Genomic DNA, 21,881 nt, shown 5'->3' with positions numbered 1-21,881 from the left:
GGTAAGGAAAAGGAGAAATAACAATAGCCGACCATTGTCTCGGACGGTCAAATAGTAATCTTGCCCTTATAAGCTTAACTGTGCTTTTCAGATCACTTTCATCTGAATTTCATTCCACCTTCAGTGAGTTCATGAGCATGTTTTACAAACTGCAAAATACTTAGAAATATTGTCTTGCTGGTCGGTGCAGCAGGTATTTTTATGTCCCAGGAGGACATCCTACCTTTTGTGTACCTCAAGGAAAATGCATCCCTCCTCATCTTGCCCCAGTTCAAGTTTTGCCCCTTAAAAAACCTAACTCATGAGGAGATAAGCATTGTTCTACAGGTCTCAGCAGAGTTGTCAGAGCCCAAAGGATTGGGCATGTTTCCCCCTTCCTGGCTGTTGTACTTCTGTCCAGTGAGCGTGGGCCAGCTACGCACAGACAGGAACAGTTAGTTCCTTCGGCTGCCGTAGCCTACAGTCAGGCTGTGGTTGTTTTGCACACAGCACCAGCCAGGCTGGAGAGCAGACTTCTGGACCGGCAAGCAGAGCACAGAGCTCACTCTGGCCTCAGGGGCCATCCGTCAACATGAACCTAAACTGTGGTTTCCAGAAATCTGAGAAAACATGGAGGATTTCACCTTCAGAAAGTTTCACCAGTGTCAAGGACTGTTTTTAAAACTTGTACAAGAGGGCAGCCCCGGTGGCCCAGCGGTTTAGTGCCGCCTGCAGCCCAGGGTGTGATCCTGGGGACCTGGGATTGAGTCCCACATCAGGCTCCCTGCATGGAGCCTGCTTCTGTCTCTGCCTGTCTCTCTGAGTGAATAAATAAATAAATCTTAAAAAAATAAAAAATAATAAAACTTGTGCAAGAGTTTTCTCCAAGAGCCAATTTTACTCAGCTCTCCATTCTGGCTCCTGGAAGTTAGAAAATGATGATAGGAACTGGAGAGTAATTTTTGGCTGGTTTGTTGTTTCATACATTGAACTTCTAATTTAGAGATTACTTATTAATGGGAAAACATTATGCCAATGCCATCATCTAAAGAAGTACTGCCAATTCGCTGTACTAGAAATCACAGCATCTGAATTGAAGGCAACGGGGACAGCTCATCAGGTTGCTGCACCAGTTGTGTAGGGAAGGAACAGGTCATTTTCACCTCACTGTTTTTCAGTTGCCAAGACACTTTGTAAAAGAAGTGCCTATTGGTGACATTACACACACACACACACACACATACACACACACACACACACACACCCCATACAAGGAAGGGTCAGCTTCACTGGGGTAAATGGAATGGTGTCAGAAAGTCCCGGCTGACTGGGAAGATGAGTGTGTAAACTTTTTTATGATCTGCACACATTTCTTAACTCTGTGCCCCCAGCTTCCTACCACATTGTGAGGAGTGTGGTGAAATGGGAGCAGAATGGTTCTACTTCTGGACATGATATGAACAAGGCCCTTTGTCTTCCGGTTATTTTAGGAACCATTATCGAACACTGCGCCAAGCTATTATTGACATGGTTTTAGCAACAGAGATGACCAAACACTTTGAACATGTGAACAAATTTGTGAACAGCATCAATAAGCCAATGGCAGCTGAGGTAAGAATTGCCCGGGTCATAAGATACATCAGAGTATTATTTCCATCAGAGGCTACTCTGGCTTCAACGCAGCTTCTCGTCACCCTGAATACAAGGTGGGTATCTGCTCGGAGTTGGTAAAGAAGGGCTGGCAGTACTGGCCACAGTGTCCCCAGTAACTGAGCTCCTTATCTCAGAGGCCTGATGTAAGACCGATGGTAACAGGAGGAGGTAGGCCCAAAGAATAAGAAGAGGCCTGCAGACAGCAGAGGCTGGCCTAAATGGTGGTATTTTAGGGAATCCAAAGTCTTTTCTAATTCTCTGACATTTTAGACCTCAAAAATGGTATTTTAAAAGAGACAAACCAAGAACACTCTCGACTACAGAGAACAAACTGGTGGTTACCAGAAGGGACGTGGTTGGAGGGAAGGGGGAGATACGTATGAGGATGAAAGAGTACACTTAGCATGATGAACAGTTGAGCGATGTAGACAACTGTTAAGTCAGTTTCAGGTATATAATATAGTGATTCAACACTGTATATTAACTATAGTAGAATTAAACAACTTAATAAAAAATAAAAATAGAAGCTGAAATTTAGTATTAGGGGAAAAAATGGATGTTTTAAAGAACCATATTCCTGCCAATTTGCATCAAAACATATCAGTACCTGAGGACTACATGTAGTCAAATTGTGAGTGCTAGTTGAAAAGAAAAGCAGTTGTCAATTTTCCCTTTTTAAAATTTGCTGATATACCCTAGTCTTGCATTGAGGCCCCTACAAACTTGGGTTTAAAAATATGCACAGAAGGGTCACATCTCAGTTGTTTAAAATGAGATCAATTGACCTCCAAAACCACGTTGTTGTTCATAGTCCTATAAAGTTAGAAAAGCTTTTTTTGCTCATTTCCACTGAAAAAAGGTTCTACATGTGGATGGATGATGAACGGTTGTCTTAAAAGTAACTTGATTATCAGTAAGGAAACTGTAGGACCCATCACATGACCAGCCTGGAGGAAGGGACAGGGTCCACCTCCTCTGTTCTACTCCATCACCCCAGGGATTCCACAGCATAATGCCAGGGCCCTCTCTTTCCAGGGGACTTTATAGGGGTAGGGATCTGGGGATTCAGGAGGGAAAAATTACACAGAATCACAGAATTTAGACTTGAGAAAGGTTACCTAATTCTTCTGTTGAAATTATTTACCACAGATCCAGCACTGCAGGATCTTCCCAGCAGTAAGTGATCAAAAGAATAACCTTCAGAACACAGTTCTGTCCAATGATGGTTTAATAAATAGGTCTAGTCTCAAACCCCTTACATGTCATGTAGTTTTTCAGCGCGGCAGAGCTCTGGAAATCTAATTGAGTGTTTTCACACAATCTGATGATGTCTTTGATAGAAGAAATGAGCAATCCTCCCGGTTTTGTGTAACTCGCCTCCTATCACTGCAGTCACATAAGCCTACTTCCTGACCTGGCCCCTGGCTCAGGACCCTGCCGTCCATCACTAGGTATATGTACTAAGGCACAACCAGTCTTTGTAAGCATGACCAAACACACGCAGTCCTGGCCTGGCCCACCGTTCCTAGCGCCCCCCAGAATGTACACGGCTCATGTCTCGCTACCTCTCAGGCAGACCGGCAGCCAGGAAAGTATGAGTGGAAGATGCCTTAAGAGAAAGAAACAAGGTGGGACAGAAGGTCATAGCAGAGAGAGGGAGCTGGCAGGCCTAAGAAGTGGAAATACATGAAGAAATGATTAAAGGGTCATATTATGTGTTTTTTCCTATCTTTAATGTATTTTTCAACACCTGGAAGTTGTTTTACACATTCTGATAAAACTGGGAGAGAAGCTCTCCTTTAAAACATACCAAACTCCTAAGAACAAAACTAAATCCTGCGTGCAGCAGTTACTTTTGGGGAAAAAGGCAACAAGGGATGGGATGGGTGGTTAAGAGGGACTTGAATGTTTTAAACTGTTTTTGTCTTGACTGAGGTTATTTTTGTACAAGGAAATGTCAGTGTATATATGAGATTATAGACTACACTAGATGGGAAAACTTGAGTCCCAGTCAGGTCTAAATGGGGCCGTGTGCTGACATCTAATGTCTGGTCACTGTGGTCTTGCCATCATCCTAGCCCTAATTTGACCCATTTGTTTTCCAGATTGAAGGCAGCGACTGTGAATGCAACCCTACTGGGAAGAACTTCCCTGAAAACCAAATCCTGATCAAGCGTATGATGATAAAGTGTGCAGATGTAGCCAATCCGTGTCGCCCCCTGGACCTGTGCATCGAATGGGCTGGGAGGATCTCTGAGGAGTATTTTGCACAGGTACATTCCCTAGAGAGCTAGGGAAGCTTCACTTCTCTTCTGGAAATGGCTCTAGGTCATGGAACTCTGGAAATTTTCTAGTTGAGTAACTATCAATTAGTAAATGAATCCTCCCTGGAAAGAAATGGCTCACCGCAGACCAGAGTAGACTTCTGGTTCCATCAAGAGTGACTGATGTGGCTGGTCACAGGTCAGTCTATCTAGGGGAAAGAGGATAAACTGAGCCTTTGGAAGTATCTTTTCATTGTCAAACTTTTAGGTCCTGAACTTCCACAAAAACTGGGCCACCATCCATTCGCTACTAGGTTATTATTCTCTCTACAGAGTACTGTGGGGAACAGAGAAAGGATGCAATCCTGCTCTTGGGCAGCTCATAATACCATAGGGGAGAGGTATAGACATAGATAGGTCCACACATTGCTAAAAATAGGAAGTATCTCTAAAGGAGGGATGTTAAGTGCTATCAGAGTTCAGAAAGATATGTTTCCTAGATTTAAAAAAAGAGCTTAAGGAGAAATGGTTATTAATTTGTGCTTTTATTGTTTGAAAAGATTTAGATCTATGGATATAGGAAGGGGCTTTATGGGAGAGAAAGCATCATGTATAAAATTAGTAAGGAAGAAAAACAGAATTTTTATATAAGAAGAGAAGTAATGCATAGTTCACTTTGCAGTGTGAGAGAATTGAAGGAAAAAAAATCCAGAAATTAGTAGACCACAAGATGCCATTTGCAACACAGGCCTCTTTCCAGAGAGGAGGCTCTAAGGACTGCAGTGTATGTGTGTGACCGAAACAGAAACACACAAATGGCTACGAGTCACGCACTTTGGGAAGGGCTGTAGGGCTGGATGGTACCACTAAGACAGGATAAAGAATGGCTCATAATGTCCAGAAGTGCTGGCCGGGGGATGGCTAGCCAAGTACTCAGGAAGTTAACTGCAGCTTTCAAGGCTGGGAAGAGGAACTCCTGAGGTGAAGGAAAGTAGGACAGGCTGTTCTGAGCTTGCCAGAAAGAAGGGGGTGACGGTAAAAAACCCAAACCACTCTTTGAACAACAGTGGGGATTTTAAGGATGCCTCCTTGATTAACCTGAAATGAGCAAGCTGAGCCAAAAGCTGATGGGCTTCCCAGGGAGGGCCTGAAATCCTATTCCTAATTATTCTCTAAGGACATGAATGGGGAAGAGGAAAGCAGCACTTTTAAGTTACTTAATATAAGTTCCTTGGTCAGGTGTCCTTCTCCCAAAAAGGACTATACTAATGTTCACAAGCACTTGACCTAGGCTGGCCTCTGGTTCAGCATGCTATCAGGAAAATGGCAATCTGAATATTCAGCTCAGTATGTTATGTCCTTATACAGACATACACTCTGATGTGTAAAGTACTCAGACGTACACATTCCTTGAGAGAGCCGCATGACCAACACCCAAATCTGAACAATCACAGTTTGCCATTCTTTCAAGTAAAAATAATGTGCCACGAGAAGAGGCTGGTTCGGTTCAGTTGCATAACTGATTTTTCTCAAGACAACTATTATGCTTTGGTGTGCAGCATAAGGGCTTTATGCTTTGTCTAAACTTTGTCAAAACACAGAATTTTAAAAGGACCTATACCAAAGGTCAAAATTTAATACGATTAATCGTTCTTACTACTTCAGTGAGGGTGTTTATAAGTAAAATGGCTTTTTAAGCTTCAGGCATGTAACTACTGGCCCGGTAGTTGGTGATGGTGCCTTGGTTCATTTGTGGCAGAAGCACCTCCACCCACCAGTGCTCTGCACCCTCACTGTAAATGTCAGCTGTTGTCAGTACCTACTGTTACTAGTGTGACTTTGGCAATAATTTCCAGAAAGGGGTTAAGAACCCTGAGATGAGTGCTTCGGGAGAGGCTCTGGTAGGGTGCAAGAGGCTTCGTAGTGCAAAGAGCTGAATTGAGTCACCACAGCTCATCAGGTAGTTGACTTACATAAGCCCCAAGAGCCTGCTGCACCTATTCCTTCCTATCTACAACTGGATGAGGACCCCATTTTCAGAGCTGTTCTGAGAAATGAGATGCTACTGTGACAGCTCCCCGTGTGCCGCAGCCCTCTGTGTGTTCTCCTTTCTTGTAGACTGATGAGGAGAAGAGGCAGGGGCTCCCTGTGGTGATGCCAGTGTTTGACCGGAATACCTGCAGCATCCCCAAATCCCAAATCTCCTTCATTGATTACTTCATAACAGACATGTTTGATGCTTGGGATGGTAAGACAGTTGGTGTTCTGTTACCCCTACCGAGTATTTTGTTAGACTTTATGATGATAACCCTTAATGATGTAGGCTGGGCCTAAATGTGTAAGTGAAATGTTACTTTTTCTTTTTTGGTGTGTGTAAATAGTTAGCTGTCCAATGTTTGTAGCCAGGTATGGTGGGGGCACTTTCTGCATCCCTGGCACCCTGCAGAGAACCTCATCTACAGAAAACTCAGTGGATGTTTGGTAACCGCAAGGTAACCTTTTGGAAGCCTAGGTTTCCAAAGCTCGCAGCAGGTTTAGCCTGTCATTGGAGGAGACTCTTGAAAGAATACAAACAGAATCTGTGATCAGAGTAGACTGAGCACACTCTGTATGGAATGTTGCTGATGAGTGCCTTTTCAATTTGTAACTAGAAGGGCCCGTTAGTATTTCAGACAGTAGTGTTTGACAGCCTACCTTCTCACGCCATTATGTGCACTAGGGTACCTTCTCTTCCAATTCTGAGCCCAAATCTATCCCACAGAGCCCTGGCCTTAACAATGTTCCAGCCACCTAACTTGTGATTCTTTGATGTCCTTGCAGCCTTTGCCCATCTGCCAGCTCTGATGCAACATTTGGCTGATAACTACAAACACTGGAAGACATTAGATGACCTCAAGTGCAAAAGTCTGAGACTTCCATCTGACAGCTAATGCCAAGACAGAGAAGGGGACCCCGTGATCTGTGAAGGGCACTGTGAATCACAGCAGTGTGGATGAGAGGCATTCCTTTATACTGAAAAGGAGAGGTGTAGCTTAAGGAGCTGGTGTTTAATATTTGACTTTGAACCATTCAAGTCCCCAAACAGCATTTAGAGAAAGTTATGTGCCATGAAGAAAAATATATGTTCTTTTGAACACTTAGCAACAGAACACATGGCAAAATCCTTTGTCTTGGTGTCATCCTGTGTGTCCTCCTCAAGCCATGGAGCTAGTTTACTGTAACTAGCAGGACACAAGCAGCAAAGACTGGGTGCCTGTGAGCCCATCTTGCTGGATGACAAAGCAGCTTAGCTAGTGTTCAACTTGTCTCTTACCATAAAAGTCACCATCATGTTTAGCTTGACTATTTTCCTCAAGAGAAGGATTCATAATACCGAACAGAAAAAAAAAAAAAAACTAGATTAAAAAATGAGCAAAACAACTGGGACCAAATTATTGATAAAACTAGTTAGTTTCACCGTCTCTTATGGCTAAGCAGTTCTTTTGATGGATGGTGTGAGCCCCACGGTAGAACACAGCCTTGGCCTGGTGAGTGCCTTCTGTAGACTGGCTGCAGCAGCCTGTGTAGCCCTCTTTCGTATAAAAGGAATTCATCTTAACAGAAAGCCCTTTGTGATGCAGAAGGGACCGACACCTTGTTATGGGGGGAATCCAAGAGCTTCCCTTATTTCTGGTTTACAGAAGCAGTCACAAGGCATGATAATGAGTATATAAAAGCCATTAAATTTGAATGCCCTTCATAAGCCTTTTTTTTTTTTTAAAAGAATTTATATACATATGCTGTTTAAAATTTTTATTAAAGCACTCTAAATTTACTGGGTGTAAGTCCATGGAGAATGTTGTGCAGTGTACCATCTATACATATATATTTGGGGAGGAATGGGGAAGTTTCAAGGTTCAGAAGTTTTTAACCTATCTGTATTTGAGACCTTGCTATTTTGCTTTAATGATGTAAAAAAGAAAAGACTGCAAGATATGTAAATATATCAGAAAATAGGCATAAGAGGGAAGCAGTAAATACTATTTTATGCTCTTAATTGTATGCTAAAAGCTTCTAAAGCACAAGTGCATATTTTTATACAGCTCTTTTGAAAACTTTCTGTGATTACATAAAGTCAGACTTGAGATTTTCCTTTGTCTTTTACCAATCAACCCTTCTCTATGTATTGTAAATATTAGAAACTAAACAAAATATCTTTGTTTCCTTTTCAAATCCTCTGTACTCCATGCTGCATTTTTAAGAGGTATAAACAGAGGCTGAATTAACTGAATAGTAGTTACTTTTTTCAAATGAAAATTGGAATTGCAGAACACTTGAAACTAGTACATGGAAAGAAAAAAAATGACTTATCACTACATAATGTGCCAATGTTTTTTTCTATGTTTTGTACCAAAAAATGAAATCCTATATGACAATTCCACGCAAAGAAACGTATCTAAAATTTTTTTTGTTAGAAAAGCGAATGTGCTTGGTCAGGAGAGCAGCTAGCTTTGTGTTGTAATGCTGCATTATGTAAATGTGATGAAAATGTTTTTGTGAAGTACTTGTAACTAAATTCCTACAGCCATTTTTCATTCCCAACAGCTGTTTTTATTTTATCTCTTTGGCCTAAACTTTTCATTATTTCAAAATTTCGCTTTAGTGTCCTTTATTTCATGAGTCACACACTTTATTTTCAGACACATTAAATTCGGGATGTCAGAATCCCATTTTAAGGAGCTAAATAATTTGCCTAGGCTTCAGAAGCTTGCTAGAGACAAGGACTTTTTTCCTCACCCTATCGCTTTCAGTTCCATTTGGTAAGTAACATTTATCAGATGTCTGACATTTTCTGTATGAATGTTACAGCTTACTCCTTGTAATGTCAAATTAATTTCACAAGAACTTAAATGTTAAATGCTTTAAGACTGCCAGGTACCACAGTTTCAGCACAGCTATGCTCTTAATCAGTGTGTGATCTATTATGCAGTAATCTTCTCAGTTGCGAACTAAATATTGCATTTGTCCATACAAGTCACTTATCAGAAATACCGTCTTTCAGAAGGTACAAGCGATTATAAATGCCTCTTTATACTTAGTTGTTTAACACTGTGTTGAAGGGGGCCCTATTAATTGGGAAAAATGCTATCTAAAATAGAAGTCACACTAGGACTACTGCTTCACCAGAAGTGTTGGTTATAAGGTCATTCTTGTACAGGTAACAATGTTTTATAATTCTAAGTCATTATTTCCTTTCCAACTTCAGATTTTAAAGGTTGCTTGCTTAGTCTAAGTCAGGACCAGTAAGTCTTAGGGGCAAACAACAAGCCTCCAGCTGAGAAAGGAATGATACAGTGCCCCTGAAAGTTAGGCTCTTGCTTGTATTGCTTGAAAACAGCCAGAGAAGGAGGTAATAGGGTATTTTTAAGTAACAATGACAAGGCCCGCTACACAGTGTTACTTTTGGTGCTGCAAGTTCTGAACTTCTAGCAGCAGTGTACATACAACTCCTGAGCAGCCCGCAAGTCCGCTGAGCCCTACTAGAATCTCCCATCTGAGTTGGAGGCTTCCTTCCAGATAAAAGGTTGATGGTGGTACTTACTTCGGGTACTAATTGCTCCCAAAACTCACCTCTGGTTTCTGTCACCCCATGGGAATACCTGAAAATACTAACCCAAAACATATTAGGAAAGAAGGCAGTTAAAAATATATGAATTCCTTATATAATTCATTAAAGAGGTCTTATACAATTCAAGAAAACAACTTGAGAAACTCAAAAGACCTCATGTAGAATGTCTAAAGAAAAAGCTAGCTAGTAATGGAAGAAAGTTCAGCTATTGAGGAAAATTTAAAAGCCTGAAAATGACAGATACTAACCAAAGTGATCAACAACCTGATGCACTAAGACCAGAACTGCACGTCTGCCTGGTTTAGGGATACCACCCAGGCTCTAATTTTAGGATGAAAGATTGGAAAGCCAAAAACTTGTCATGGTGGCAGATTTGAGGAGTCACACAGGAGGCCCAGCTAAGAGGCAGTACCAATTTTCCTACTCAGATCCTGTTATTCTGCAGTGGAGGTCATGCCAATTTTAATATATTTCTCCATAAAGTTATTTCCCTTGTAAAGCCTTTATCCCTGATTCCAGGCCTCTCTTATTTCTGCTTTTAAAGCCCCTCAATGATGGTAATGGGAACAGGGTTAATTGCAAGGCCTTACCTGCCTGGGCCTCAGTTTCCTCGTCCTAACATTAGGGTATCAGTCTGGCACTGATGACCTTAGCTCTTCCAGTCTGGAGGGAATGTGGGAGCAATGGTCAAAGGTAAAACTAGTAAAATACAACAATTTACAAAGATCTTCTTAAAGATGTGTGGGATAAACAGGTGAATTGTTTAGCAGGCAAAGGAGAAGGCTCAGTCTTCTGACATCATAATAGGATTTCTTGATCAGCACTTTAATAATAACTCCACAATTAACTCCACTTACTTTTTAAATTTTTATTCTTTAATACCAAAAGGGAGAAAGAGTATTCTGTGCTAGGCCCACCGGGTGATAAAGAGGATTAAATCATACCTTGGTCACTGCAAGTAACTTCACAAATGAAGCCTTTCTCAATATTTCCTATTGGAGGCAATGATAAGATCTATCCAGCGTCTGGAGCTCGTCTCTGACCTGGGAAATACTGTACCTCTTTACTGACCTAGCTCTCATCCCTGGCACGTATGAGGCATAGGTGCTGGTCTAGTGCCAACCCAGCCGATAGCTATTGGGCCAATTCACATGAGGGAAAAAAAAAAAATACTCTGGCAAGATTCTTGATGACCTGAATTTACAGGAATTATAGTAGCTAAAATAATAAAAAAAAATTGGCACCACTGACAAAAAAAGTTAAACAGTGAGAGACTCAAGTTTGCTCTATAGGACCTTCTTAATTAATTTGTAGGAGGAAGAATACATTTATCACAGAGATTCTTAATCTAACAGGCTCTAAGGAAAATCGAACAAAGAAGTTCTACTGAATGCCATAGTTTTGCTGTTTTATTTCTACCTCCTCGATAGGGTCCAGGTTCAAATTAAGAAGCTCAAACCCAGCACTCATCACTTCAATAGCAGCACAAAGCCCAATCATCTGGAGCTCTCAAGGTTTAAATTCAAGAGGTACTACATCAAACCTGTTCTCTTCAGTGGATTTTTCACTGTTATCTCAAAATATCTTCTATAACTATCACAAATATTTTCTTAAAGGTAGGCACCTTAAATTTTTAAAACCAGTGTAGTTAAAATACTACTTTGAGAACAGAGTACTTCAAAATCCACAAGAAAGTTCTGAGCACTTTTCTCATTAAATATAAGTTCATACAATTTCTGGCATAGAACTTTTTTAACCATAATTTTCAAAAATTTTTCTATATAGACACTATGGTATAATTCTTTATCGACCAGTATTTGTGCTCTGATCTGAATACTTTCTGAAAATCCACTGCTGAAATTAGACCCATTTCCTCAGTGGTTTCAGGTTACTGCTATGTGAAAGTTGAACAAAAAACTTGAGGGGTATATTCTTTTGGTGACTACTAATACCTGAGAAGCAACTTGCAACTCTTGATCTTGGAGTTGTGAATTTAAGTAATCTCCACACCCAGTGGGGCGCTCAAACATAAAATCTTTATTTTTTAAAAAATATTTATTTATTTTTATGATAGACATAGAGAGAGGCAGAGACACAGGAGGAGGAAGAAGCAGGCTGCACACCAGGAGCCCGACGGGGGACTCGATCCCGGGACTCCAGGATCACGCCTTGGGCCAAAGGCAGGCGCTAAACCGCTGAGCCACCCAGGGATCCCCTCAAACATAAAATCTTAAAAAAAAATAATACATTACAAATTTGAATATTACCCTATATTTGATGTTCAAGGTTCATGCACATGTACTCCAAGTTCCTTCAACTAGACAGCAAGATATAAGTCACCATTCTCCTCTAACTTCTGAAATAATTTTAAACTGCGTAATCCAGATTCTCTTTCTCCATTTTTCCACAAAATAATGAGATGGTCAGCAGAGCATGTCACTAGTCCGTGATCTTCAAAGTACAGAAACATCTGTAAAGAAATTTAAAGCTACTGATTATAGGAACTTCAAAGAGAAGAGGTGAGGCTAATACTAGACTAACATGAGCTTGTAAGATATGTACCTTGGAGACTTATCTGGAGGTGAATGAAGACTTATATTTCATGAGAAATTGTGTGATGGTCTAGTATTTATATATATGACTAATATATTTTAATAATCAGAACTATAGCACCTATTTTTGTGAGGTACATGAATTCTCACAGCATCTTCTCAAGTATTCATTTTAAGATGTCAGAAGTCCTGCCATAACTGCTTAATCATTTATGCCTACCCTCATTATTTATGTACAGATGGCTACTGGAAAATGTCTAAATTCAAAATTCTACAAGATAAACACTGGCTTGAACTCTTTAATCCATCAGCATTTACGGAATGCCATCTATATACTATGGTCCCCACCACTGAAGAAGGCTCTAGGACATTCATGAAAACCAAATCATAGCTGAAACAAAGACTGTGTAAAAATGTAGTTCATAATATGATTTGCCACAGAAAAAGAGGACATGGATCAGTAATCTTTGAAACTGTCATAGCTTCAAAAACCTAAAACTTCTCAAATGAAGGGAAGGTCAAGCCCAAATGCCCCAGCCTTACAGGCAAGGACATCCATAATCTGATCCAAAACTACTTTCTCAGGCTTTATTACCCACTAGTGTCTCTTCTCCACAAGAAACCACTGCCCCAACCTAGCCAGTCTGCTCTTTACCATCCCTCCCAAAACTTCAAGGTCTACATCAAGTCCCTTATTTTCCTCTATCCATATTCTTCTAATTCCTGAGTTCTCACTGGCTACACTCATCTGGGTCTGTCCTAAGCAGCTTTGGTTAACAACCTATTTGTGCTGTATCCTTCCTCTTTTCTCAAGTATAAGATCCAGGAGGACAGGGATTATATATATGCTTCTTTGACAACTCCGGTGTCTACTATACTGCCTAAGATACAGGAAATGACTGGGTAAGTGTGGTACTGCTGCTCCTAAGCATAAATGCACATTCAAATGAAAAGTAATTTGTTTCTCCCTGGCCATGTAACAGGGAAGAAGGATTTAAGAAATCATTACTTAGGGCTTCACTTATACTACTGCCAGTTCCAATCATCTCTGTACCACGATTGGTCTTATTCCTTTCATCACAGGCAATGGTGCCTACGGTAAATATTAATGTATTTGGATTTCCACAAGTTAGAATTGTACACATCTTACAATTCTCAATTAATACTTTCATACATGCACAACAATAGCTAAGATCCTGAGTCTGATGGAAACTAGCAAAATATGATCCTTCAAAAGGAGATAAAGGTTCCTGGAATTCCATTCTGCAAGGCTTTTACTCTACACATATAACCCGACTCTCCATGTACCCTCTACTACTGTTATGTATTCAACATTATTCACATCATCTGTCAATGGCTGTTGTCCTCTTATAAATGTGAGTAAGCCCATCTTTAAAGCCCATCTTTAAATTCCTTGCTTCCTCATCTGGTATCTCTATAAAAGGAGATCTTTAATTGCACAAGCTACAACCTATCCATGTTTAGATTCAGCAAAAACATACAGAAAAAAAGTATAGGTCTTTATGATACCAACTAAATGAAGAACAGGAAGACGTGAAAGCAGGAATTCCCCTAAATCTTTATATGCCTATTACAAATAATACCTCCACAGACGAGGAGTGTCCAATCAAATCTCCAATAAGCTCCAGGGAACATGGAGTGGCATTTTCTTGCTGCTTTTTAATAGGCTGGCTGGCTTGTTTGTTCACTCGTCCAAATCCCCACATGTTAAAAAAACCTAGAAAAAAATCATTTTGGTCATTTCTTTTTACTTAGAATAGAAGATCAGAAAAACAAGATCTAAATGCAAAGATGTTCTGTCCTCATTTTAGTCCAGGGCTAAGGGGTGGTACCAAACACTAAGCTGGGGTCTTTGTAAATACGCCACTTCATTTCATCTTAACCACCAGGTTGGCTGCTCTTCTCCTTCACTGCCGCTGCTCACCCACCAGTAAAGGTATATTAACATGACAGGCACTGGGAATAAAAGAGGAGAGCAGTAAAAGGCCTAAATGTCAGTGTCCCTCAAAAAAGGTCACAACACAGATCCATCAAAGGGGAGATGAAAAGCAACATGTGCGTCCCAAAACTATCCTAGGACGTCAGGTGATGAGAAGAAATTCCAGAGGTACCAGCATCCGATGTGTTATGCAGAGATTGCTAATGAACTAGGATTCTGTTTTCAAACCAAATACCTGCAGGTCAAGAGCTCATGAGATTATGATACAAACACAAAAGTGCTTTTTCCCATGAACTGAGTTGAATATTAATGCTTAAAGGCTGAAAGAACACTTTAATTCGATTATCTGATGGTCTAAATCCTCTTTGTGTATCAAGCATTATGATTGATATTATAAAATGAATACTTATTTTAATGGGCCATTTGTTCAGATTACCAGAAAAATAAGAGTTTCCCTTAAAAAAATAAAATACTAGTGGACTTGAACTGAAAAACCAAACCAAACCAAACCATGCAGTTCTACATTAATGCAATATTAAGCTACGAATACTTCATGTAAACATGCCTACTTGGAACACACTGTATATTATTCTCCTGGTTGTACAGAATGGCCTGACTACTGCCTTTCATGTGAGAAAAGACACACACCTGTTGGTACAGGTTCAACTGCAAGCTGCTGTTTTTCTCTTAACTCCCAAATGCGTACACTGCCATCTTCTGAGCATGAGATTAACTGCCTGTCAGAATAGAAAATCAGTGATAGAGAATGCACCATGGAGGGCCAATGCTAAATTTGCAGTGCAAGAAATCAGTGAAGTCCTCAACTACTTCTCTTCAGCTCTGGGCAGGAGCTCATGTAACATGGCTTCACAATGCAAAGTTACACTGGCTCAAATGTGATAAATCTATCCCATTTCTTAAACACATTCAGGAAAACAGTATAAATTACACTTTTACAATATCCCTCCTCTCACTGTGTGTCTTCTCAAGGTGGCTCTTGTGCTAAAAGGACAAACATTATATGGTCTCATTCATTTGGGGAATATAAAAAATAGTGAAAGGGATTAAAGGGGAAAGGAGAGAAAATGAGTGGGAAATATCAGTGAGGGGGACAGAACATGAGAGACTCCTAACTCTGGGAAATGAACAAGGGGTAGTGAAAGGGGAGGTGGGCAGGGGGATGGGATGACTGGGTGATGGGCACTGAGGGGAGCACTTGATGGGATGAGCATTGGGTGTTATGCTATATGTTGGCAAATTGAACTCCAATAAAATTTTTTTTTAAAAAATCCAAAAAAATATTGCATTCCCTTCCTATGTAAATTTCATCCCTAGAAACTCAGCAGCCAAATGTATCCTGACAGGAAAGCCCTCATTTAGTAGCCTTATACAACAAGCAGATGATCACTTCTTTCTGGCCATCAATAACTACAACAAAAAAATGAGTTGAGAAAAACAGAAGAAAAATTAGCACATAGTGCCCACAAGTCTTTTTCTTTTTAAATAAATACCAGATTTTAAAGTTATCCCTTCCTGTAATAAAGCTCAATGTAATTCATTTGAACTCTGCCTCTTATAAATTTTTTAATATATTGCCACAAACTCTTTTGTTAGAGATAGCCATGGGTATTCGCCATTCCCAAAAGAACCTAACGAGTCAAGCCATGGAGCCAGATAACTTTGCCACCTGAGAAATTACCCTGGTGGCCCTGGGAAAGGGGATTATCTTTCATTTGTTGTAGAACAGATGGGAACTTGTACCTGTTCGGAAGTTTGGCAACGTGCAGGACACTGGAGTCATGTGCAGTTTTCTGGCAAGCAATCACACGCTTCATTTGAAGGTTATACACATATAAACCCCTTCCAACTGCGGCAAATACATTCTGGTGGGGGGAAAAGTTCAGAAATGGGCATAAAATTAGTACTTATCACTACATGGTATAAAAGATTTCCAGCCCTGGGATGCCTGGGTGGCTCAGTGGTTAAACGTCTGCCTTTGGCTCAGGCTCACTGTGAGGAGCCTGCTTCTCCCTCTGCCTGTGTCTCTGCCCTTCTGTCTGTGTCTCTCATGAATGAATAAATAAAATCTTTAAAAATTAAAAAAAAAATTCCAGTCCTGCTAGGACATCAGAAAGCCATTACCTTCCCTATTCCTAGCTTGTAGTCCCAATTACTGTACTGCCCCCTGAAGTGCGTAATAAGCTCAGAGCATTTTTTTTTAAAGATTTTATTTATTTATTTGAGAACATGAGAGAGAGCAAGTGCACAAGTGAGAAAGAAGCAGGCGCCCTGCTGAGCAGGGAGCCTGATGCAGGGGTCCATCCCAGGACCCCGGGGTCATGATCTGACTCAAGACAGACCTTAACACTGAGCCCCCTGGCACCCCAGCTCAGAGCACTGAGAAGGTAGCAGGGCAACCACGAACACGGAGGAAGTTCTGTGCATTATACCCCTCAGCATCACCTTGTTCCCTCACTAAAATATGATGGCTAGAGAGGAGCTGCAGCTGCAGAAAGGCCGTGAGCAGAAGCTGGGAAGGCTCTGCCTAGGTGATCATTCCCCTATCACTATATCTTGTGGGAAATTACTTAGTTCTCTTGTCTGGACAATGTGAGCAAACTTACCTGCACTTCACATCTTTAGCACGCAAGTGACCTATTATAAGGGACACATAAACACATGCTACAGAGACAGGGCCATCTTAAGAGCCTCTGAGGGATTCACAAAAACATTTTTCCAAATGTACTATTAGAAATACCTTTTTACTAAAACAACTTTAACCTTTTGAAGGTACTTTCACCAATAGTTATCTTATTTTTTTTTCAATATTTATCTTATTACAGCCTCACAACATCTCATTAAGGTAAGGAAAGCAAATACTATTGCCATTTTCCAGATAAGAGAGTTAAAATTCTAAAAGACTGAAGTCTTGTAGAAAGATATGGAACTGGTATTGGAATAAAGGTCATGTTACTACAGTCGCTTGCTCTTGCTGCACACCACACCGCCTAGCTTCTGAAATTATTTTGCACATCACTGCACTTTTGGTAGTACTGACCGGAGAATCCTTCTCTTATATGATAGGTATCCGCAGTGAGGCAGCCCTTTCACACAATCTCTATATTGCCTCCATTTCATACCAAAACAAGTCTTCTCATGCAGCCTCAGAGGCTACAAACCCAACTCAGACCTACAGTACTTGGACCAAAGCGTGCCCCCGAGGCTTATCAGAGCCTAAATCTGGAATGACCCCTTGACCCAATGGATTGGTCCTCTGCATTTAGCAATGTGAACTGAGGACCAGTGCCAGGGACATTAAAAGGCCAACTTGCTAAAATCTAGAGCCCTATGGGTTGTAGTTCAAATGCAAAGAAATCCCCAAAACTAGTTCTACAAAACAAGAAATCTGTGTAGAGCTTAAGTGATTTACCAAAGGTCATAAAGAAAATTATACAAAAATTATATAAAATTATATTAAAAATTATATAAAATTATAATTATGTTAAGTTATATTAAAGTCATATATAAGTTATAAAAAGTATATAAAATTATTATATTAAAATTAAATGTTTTATATAAAAATTATATCAAAGTTTTTTTTTAAGATTTTATTTATTTATTAATGAGAGGCAGAGAGAGAGAGAGAGGCAGAGACACAGGCAGAGGGAGAAGCAGGCTCCATGCAGGGAGCCCGCCTGCTTGTCCTCCACCCTCCCGTCCATCCACGGTGAGCCAGAAAAACCCCATATACACAGACGCCAAATCTGTTTATCTTTGTACAGAAGCTTTGATGAAGTGTCTTGTATTTAACCCCCTTATTTAAGCTATTTAACCCTAAATGTTAATTTTATAAATTTTGGTTTGACCTGCACAATGATGAGGGAGGTGTAGGCAGCAGCAAGCTCCGGGAGGACGAGCTTGCCCGAGTCGGATTGAGAAGCAGGGCAGGAAATTCTAACTGGATGCTGCTAGCAACGAGTCCTTTGTATTGCTTTACCATTTTTAACTGTTCCATTTGAGATGAACATACATTTTGCTGTTTCAATAAATGTTCAGAAGAGTCCACAAAAAACAAAACAAAACTGGAGAGCTAATGAGCTCTTGGGCAGCTATCAATCAACAGAGACACTGTATCAATCACCTATCAGCAGTAATTAATGGCCCCCTGTAGAAAAAACAAACCTCCTATAAAGAAGAAATACTAGGGAAAACTGAATAATGTTTTATTAAGCATTTATAGCAGTTAATAAGCATCAATCAAAATTTCTGAGATTAAAAATACAAAATGAAAAAAAAAACACTAATTTTTACAAAAAAAAAAGTATCAAATGAAAAAAATATATATAATTTTTAGGTCCACAACTCTTAGAAATGTAGTTTCTTTCTTTTCTGAGACCCTACATGTTTATCATATATATTAATTTTTATTCCAAAATAAAGTTTGGACTTAAATAAATCTTTGGGGGCACTTGGGTGGGTTAAGTGGCCGACTCGTGATTCCAGCTCAGGTCATGATCTCAGGGTCCTGGGATCAGGCCCACATTGGGCTCCACACTCAGTGCAGAATCTGCTTCAGGATTCTCTATCTCCTCCTCCTCTTCCCCCACCTCCTACTTGCTCTAAATAAATAAATAAATCTTTAAAAAAACCTCTGAGTATATTAGCATTCTGCTTTGCTTTTGAAGTAGGAAAGGTGCAAAAAAAAACAAAAAATGGACCATACTCTCCCCATCCAAAACACTATCACTAAGCAAAAAAAAAAAAAAAAAAAAAAAACACTATCACTGAGTCTTTAAAATAAAAATAACAACATGCAGAGCTGCCTAGCTGGCTCAGTTGGAGGAGCATGTGACTCCTGATCTTGGGGTCATGAGTTCAAGTCCCACATGCTGGGTGTAAAGATTACTTAAATAAATAAATGAACTTTAAAAAAACATGCATATGATTACGAAATGTAAATGCTATAGAAAGGCACAAAATAAAATAGAAAAAAAAAGGCTCCCCGCTGTGTAACTCAAAAGTTACAACTCTAAAACATTTCTTGTGATTACATTTAGAGCAGTAAGCCCCCTCTTGCAGACATTTTCTAAGCCTGTGAAGGCAAAAAAAAGAAATGTACAGATCAGATCAGAGCCAAGATTCCATAATCCATTGGTACCAATCTCTCACTGTAAAGAAGATGTAAAGTGCTTCAACAGCATCACACCAAGGCCTAAAGGAATGAATTTAGTAATTCTCACACAATCATCTTGCCTCAGGATGCTATTAGACTAAAAGAAAAACATTCCTAAAATTTTAAATTTCCCTTATCTCCCCAGGAAATGCACAAGCATCTTCAAAAGAATCCTTTCCCAAAGTGTTTCTCAAACCACATTTTAAGCCTTATCCTCAAATCCTTTGGGATTATTTAATCCAACCAAACATTTCAACAGTTTTTAGATCTGTGGACATTTAATCACTTCCTTGCCTCATAGACAGGGGCTAAGATTATAATGCTTTTTTTCATGCAAATTGTGTAATCTTTGAAAAATATCAGAACACTTTAAAGAGCAACCTCAACATGGGAATGTTACCTTTTTACATCCATTAAGAGATTAAGTTTAAAAAATTAGAAACTGGATTCATTTAAAAAAAAGGCAAGTTTTTTTACCTCTTCATCCCATGTGAAATGATGAATAGAAATGTCATTTGGTTTTTGGCAGAGCTTTATTTCTTGCTGGGTGTCCAGCTGTGGAGATGGGTCCCAGAAGTTGCATTCACAGGCCTGCATGGTCCAGTCTAGGATATCCCAGATGATCATTTCTCCAACATGGGAACCAGTTATGAAACTCAAATCTAGGCAGAGTTCATATTTGTCTCGTTAGTTATTATTTTATATAGGCTAAAGGTAAAAAAAGGAACGGACTGCCTAGTAGTAAGTACTCTATAAAACATTAATATTTAGAATAGTGAGGTACCTACACAAGCCAAACAGGAACATCAATGTAACAGAACATCAAGACGAGAAAAAGACTCCAGACTACTTAAGTTATTTAGTATGTGGTAACAGCATTTCAATTCAGTGAGGAAAAAAAAAATGCCTCATAGTGAGTCGAATATTTGGTTAACCGGGGAGTAGAAATAAAAGAACCTTATCTTGGATGAGATACTGCTTAGAAAACTGACCCTTACCCTGTGTCTCTCTTTTCCTGTCACACTACTATCACACAACACCTGTGACACCAGATGTGTGTTGGGTTTTCCTATACCACAAAATTCTGCAACACCCCTGAGTGTCCTACATTTTAACTCATTTTGACACTCTACCCTGGAGGTAGCATCAGATGCCAATGACAAGTCCAGGTTGTTACTTGTGCTTCTAACCAATCAGCTATAAATGAGACGTTCTCACAGCTCCCCCTCAGGTTCAATTAATTTGCAGAGCAGCTCACAGACCTCAGGAAAACAGTTTCCTGTTTACCAGCTTATTATAAAAGGATATGATAAAGGACAGAGATGGAGGAGATCTGTAGGACAAGGTGAGAGGGAAGGGCTGTGGAGCTTCTGTGAATTCTCCAAGTGTGCCACTCCCCCAGCACCTTCACATATTGGGCAATCTGGAAGCTCTCCAAACTCCACACTGTTGGAATTTTTATGGAGGCTTTGTCATATAAACATGATCAATTATTACCTCCATTTCCAGGCCCTCTCTGGAAAATGAAGAGTCAAGCTAATAATTCCAAATTTCTCAAAAGACCACGGCTTTGTCTTTCTGGTGACCAACTCCCATCTAGAAGTCCACTAAGAAATAATGGTCTCATTAAAACAAAAAACACTCCTATCACGCAGAAAATTCCAAGAGATCTAGGTAGGAGCTCTCATGTCAGCAAATATTAGACCAAATATTAGAACAAAAGGGGTTCCTTATATTATACTCTTATCACTTAGGAAATTATAAGGGTTTAGGAGCTCTGTGCCAGCAACTGGGAGCAGAGACCAATATATATTTTTTTCTATTATTTTACACATATCAAAATAAGTTTCAAATACATTAGAACATTAAAAGTGCTTAAAAGGAGGGGCACTTGGGTGGCTTAGTCAGGAAAGCGTGTGACTCCCTTTCCCCTCCTTCCTCTCACTCACATGCATGTTCTCTACTCTCTCTCAAATAAATAAATAAAATCTTTTTTAAAAAGTGCTTAAAGGATTGAAAAAAATAAAGGTAAAAGCTTTTATAAACGTGGAGTGGTAAAAAGCTCTAAAGGCAGCTGGATAGAGAAAGATAATACGAGTAAATATCTCCTTAGCAAAAAACCCACATATTTAAATGACAAAAGGCTGCAAAAAAAATTTGCAACTCAGATGTCAAAATGAATTTACTATACTTGATACACAAGGAGCTCCAAGAAATCACTAAAAATAAGATAAATACTCCAACAGAGAAAATGGCCAAAAGACCTGAAAAGGTAAAACAAGAACAAATAGGCAGTAATCATGTGAAAAGATGTTCAATTTACTTAATAATCAAAGAAATCTAAAAGCAGTAAGAAACTACTGATTGATATGAAAATTGATAAAGATTAAAAAGTAGGAAAATACCCAATGCTGGCAACAGCATAGGAAATCAGCACACTTCCGTATTACTAATGTCCTAGTACAAACTGGTACAATCCTTTCAAAGTTTGGTAATATGCATCAAAATCTTTCAAAAAATGTAAACCCATTGATCCAATAATTCCACTTCTAAGAATTTATCCTGAGGAAAGTAGATAAAAGATATATGCAACATGATTATTACATATAACATTAAAAATGTGAAGATAATCTAAACATCCAGTTGGGGACTGAATAAATAAGACATCTACAAAATAAAACAATAATGCTAT

The 21,881-nt window shown here is 39.6% G+C and overlaps 2 protein-coding genes across 12 annotated transcripts in view; one reads left to right on the top strand and one right to left on the bottom strand.

Moving 5' to 3' along the window:
- PDE8B (phosphodiesterase 8B) overlaps nucleotides 1–8,527 on the top strand; it is a 264,038-nt gene extending 255,511 nt beyond the window's left edge. For all 10 annotated transcript variants that reach the window (XM_072736966.1, XM_072736959.1, XM_072736964.1 and 7 more), the window contains 4 exons: nucleotides 1,470–1,590; nucleotides 3,738–3,905; nucleotides 6,015–6,144; nucleotides 6,717–8,527. In XM_072736966.1, the coding sequence (XP_072593067.1) occupies nucleotides 1,470–1,590; nucleotides 3,738–3,905; nucleotides 6,015–6,144; nucleotides 6,717–6,826 (529 nt within the window). In that variant the 3' untranslated portion in view covers nucleotides 6,827–8,527. The remainder of the gene's footprint in view (nucleotides 1–1,469; nucleotides 1,591–3,737; nucleotides 3,906–6,014; nucleotides 6,145–6,716) is intronic.
- A 2,994-nt stretch (nucleotides 8,528–11,521) lies between these two features.
- Nucleotides 11,522–21,881, bottom strand: part of WDR41 (WD repeat domain 41) — a 44,019-nt gene continuing 33,659 nt past the window's right edge. For both annotated transcript variants that reach the window (XM_025998269.2, XM_025998270.2), the window contains exons 9-13: nucleotides 19,667–19,851; nucleotides 15,778–15,899; nucleotides 14,665–14,753; nucleotides 13,661–13,794; nucleotides 11,522–11,974 (exon numbers count right to left, since the gene is read on the bottom strand). In XM_025998269.2, the coding sequence (XP_025854054.2) occupies nucleotides 11,822–11,974; nucleotides 13,661–13,794; nucleotides 14,665–14,753; nucleotides 15,778–15,899; nucleotides 19,667–19,851 (683 nt within the window). In that variant the 3' untranslated portion in view covers nucleotides 11,522–11,821. The remainder of the gene's footprint in view (nucleotides 11,975–13,660; nucleotides 13,795–14,664; nucleotides 14,754–15,777; nucleotides 15,900–19,666; nucleotides 19,852–21,881) is intronic.

Source organism: Vulpes vulpes, chromosome 14 (genome assembly GCF_048418805.1).
Source record: "Vulpes vulpes isolate BD-2025 chromosome 14, VulVul3, whole genome shotgun sequence".
Taxonomy (NCBI): domain Eukaryota; kingdom Metazoa; phylum Chordata; class Mammalia; order Carnivora; family Canidae; genus Vulpes; species Vulpes vulpes.
Note: the sequence above shows the minus strand (reverse complement) of the source record. Positions and strands in the feature narration are given on the sequence as shown.